Source organism: Dipodomys ordii, unplaced genomic scaffold, assembly GCF_000151885.1.
Source record: "Dipodomys ordii isolate 6190 unplaced genomic scaffold, Dord_2.0 Scaffold58, whole genome shotgun sequence".
In the NCBI taxonomy this organism is placed as follows: Eukaryota; Metazoa; Chordata; class Mammalia; order Rodentia; family Heteromyidae; genus Dipodomys; species Dipodomys ordii.
This window is the reverse complement of record NW_012267274.1, coordinates 97,654-99,657: the sequence shown is the minus strand read 5'-3', so window position 1 is coordinate 99,657 and position 2,004 is coordinate 97,654. Positions and strand designations below refer to the sequence as shown.

At 63.6% G+C, this 2,004-nt stretch overlaps 1 protein-coding gene across 1 annotated transcript in view; it reads right to left on the bottom strand.

Moving 5' to 3' along the window:
* The window catches only part of Cfap46 (cilia and flagella associated protein 46), a 106,814-nt gene that overhangs the window by 81,895 nt on the left and 22,915 nt on the right, over positions 1-2,004 (bottom strand). Inside the window, exon 14 of the mRNA XM_013021869.1 lies at positions 483-606. Within this exon, the coding sequence (XP_012877323.1) occupies positions 483-606 (124 nt within the window). The remainder of the gene's footprint in view (positions 1-482; positions 607-2,004) is intronic.

Here is a 2,004-nt window from a genome sequence, read left to right as displayed (position 1 = left end):
GGGGCTAGGTGCTCAGGACTGGGTGGTCCTGGGGTGGGGCTGGGTGCTCAGGACTGGGTGGTCCTGGGGTGGGGCTGGGTGCTTAGGGCTGGGTGATCCTGGGGTGAGACTGGGTGCTCAGAGCTGGGTGGTCTCAGGTGGGGCTGGGTGCTCAGGGCTGGGTGGTCCTGGGGTGAGGCTGGGTGCTCAGAGCTGGGTGGTCTCAGGTGGGGCTGGGTGCTCAGGGCTGGGTGGTCCTGGGGTGAGGCTGGGTGCTCAGGGCTGGGTGGTCCTGGGGTGGGGCTGGGTGGTCTCAGGTGGGGCTGGGTGGTCCTGGGGTGGGGCTGGGTGCTCAGGGCTGGGTGGTCTCAGGTGGGGCTGGGTGGTCCTGGGGTGAGGCTGGGTGCTCAGGGCTGGGTGGTCCTGGGGTGAGGCTGGGTGCTCAGGGCTGGGTGGTCTCAGGTGGGGCTGGGTGCTCAGGGCTGGGTGGTCTCCAGGGCTACCTCTCCTTCTCATTCTCGCTCCCCAGGCGCCGCAGGTGTCCGATCGCCTTGTCCACACTGATGATGTGATGCCGGGCCTTTGCACACAGGCTGGAAAACCGGCCCTTGATTTTCCCAATGGAAACTGAGAGCAGAAACAAAGGACAGCAGAGGACATGGGCCTCTGTTCCTGGGAGACACTGGTGACGGCAGCAGGCAGAGGCCCTGCGGGGCTGCGTGGGCTCCTGGGCGCCCAGCGGATCCAGGCGGGCACCCGCTGCCTGTCTTTGGACGGTGGTCGGGATGAGCTGGTGGGAGGTGTGCCCCGATCCGAAGCCAGCATGCCCTGGCTCCCCTCCACTGCACAGAGCAGTCCCGCCTCTCCCCATCAGAAGTGCCAGGCTCTGACCTGTCTCTTGCTGCCCCCTGGCAATGCCCAACACCCGTTCCAGACACGGCAGTCTTATCTGCTTGATGCAGGAGTTCTGAACCCACTGCAGTTTTTTCTAGATAAAGAACATGCTCTCAGAGCTCACCATTTCACCACGGGCCAGCTGCCTGGGGGCCCTGCTGTGGACAGAGGGCCTGGGCTGGCCTCGCACCCTCCCCCACAGCCTCAGGCAGCCGTGTCCCCTGCTGACCAGCTCAGATGTCCGGTCTGGGAGCCCCACGCCTACTGGGCTCCGGCACCATAAGGTGCTGGTCCTCAAGGCATTGGCACCATCACCATTAGCAGCATCCACAGAGCGCCGGAGGCACAGGCCCACCTCTGACTAAAATAAAGCAAAACAGGCGCCCCCGTGGTGTCGACAGACATCTACAGCTGCTCTGCAGTGCATCCTCTGGCACCGTGGGATGTGAGGACCAGGAGAGGCGGCACAGCCCAACAGGCCCAGCCCTCCCGGGCTGCCACCACAGCATCAGCCTTCCCGGTGCACGGAGGGACCTCCCCAGCTTGCCCTCACCCAGATCTGTGACGTGGACTGCAGCCTCTGATTCCCACTGTCAGCATCTGAGTCAGACGCGGGCTAGAGGAGATGACACCCCTGCCTAGTGCAGGCCACCCGCTGCTCTACCACCACTGTCTTGTCCTGGACAGCAGGCTCCAAGGCCACAGTCAAGGGTTAGTGTGGCCCTGGATTGCACGCCGGGATTCCTTTAGAATCTCTCTGTGGAAAAAAGTATATGGCCCGGGTGAGTGGGTGTGCAATGGTCTGGGGGAGTGGGTGTGCAATGGTCTGCGGGAGTGGGTGTGCGATGGTCTGGAGGAGTGGGTGTGTGATGGCCTGGGGGAGTGGGTGTGCAATGGTCTGGGGGAGTGCGTGTGCGATGGTCTGGGGGAGTGGGTATGTGATGATCTGGGTGAGTGGGTATGCAATGGTCTAGAGGAGTGGGTGTGCAATGGTCTGCGGGATTGGGTGTGCGATGGTCTGGAGGAGTGCGTGTGTGATGGTCTGGGGGAGTGCATGTGCGATGATCTGGGGGAGTGAGTGTGCGATGGTCTGGGGGAGTGGGTGTGCGATGGTCTGGGGGAGTGGGTGTG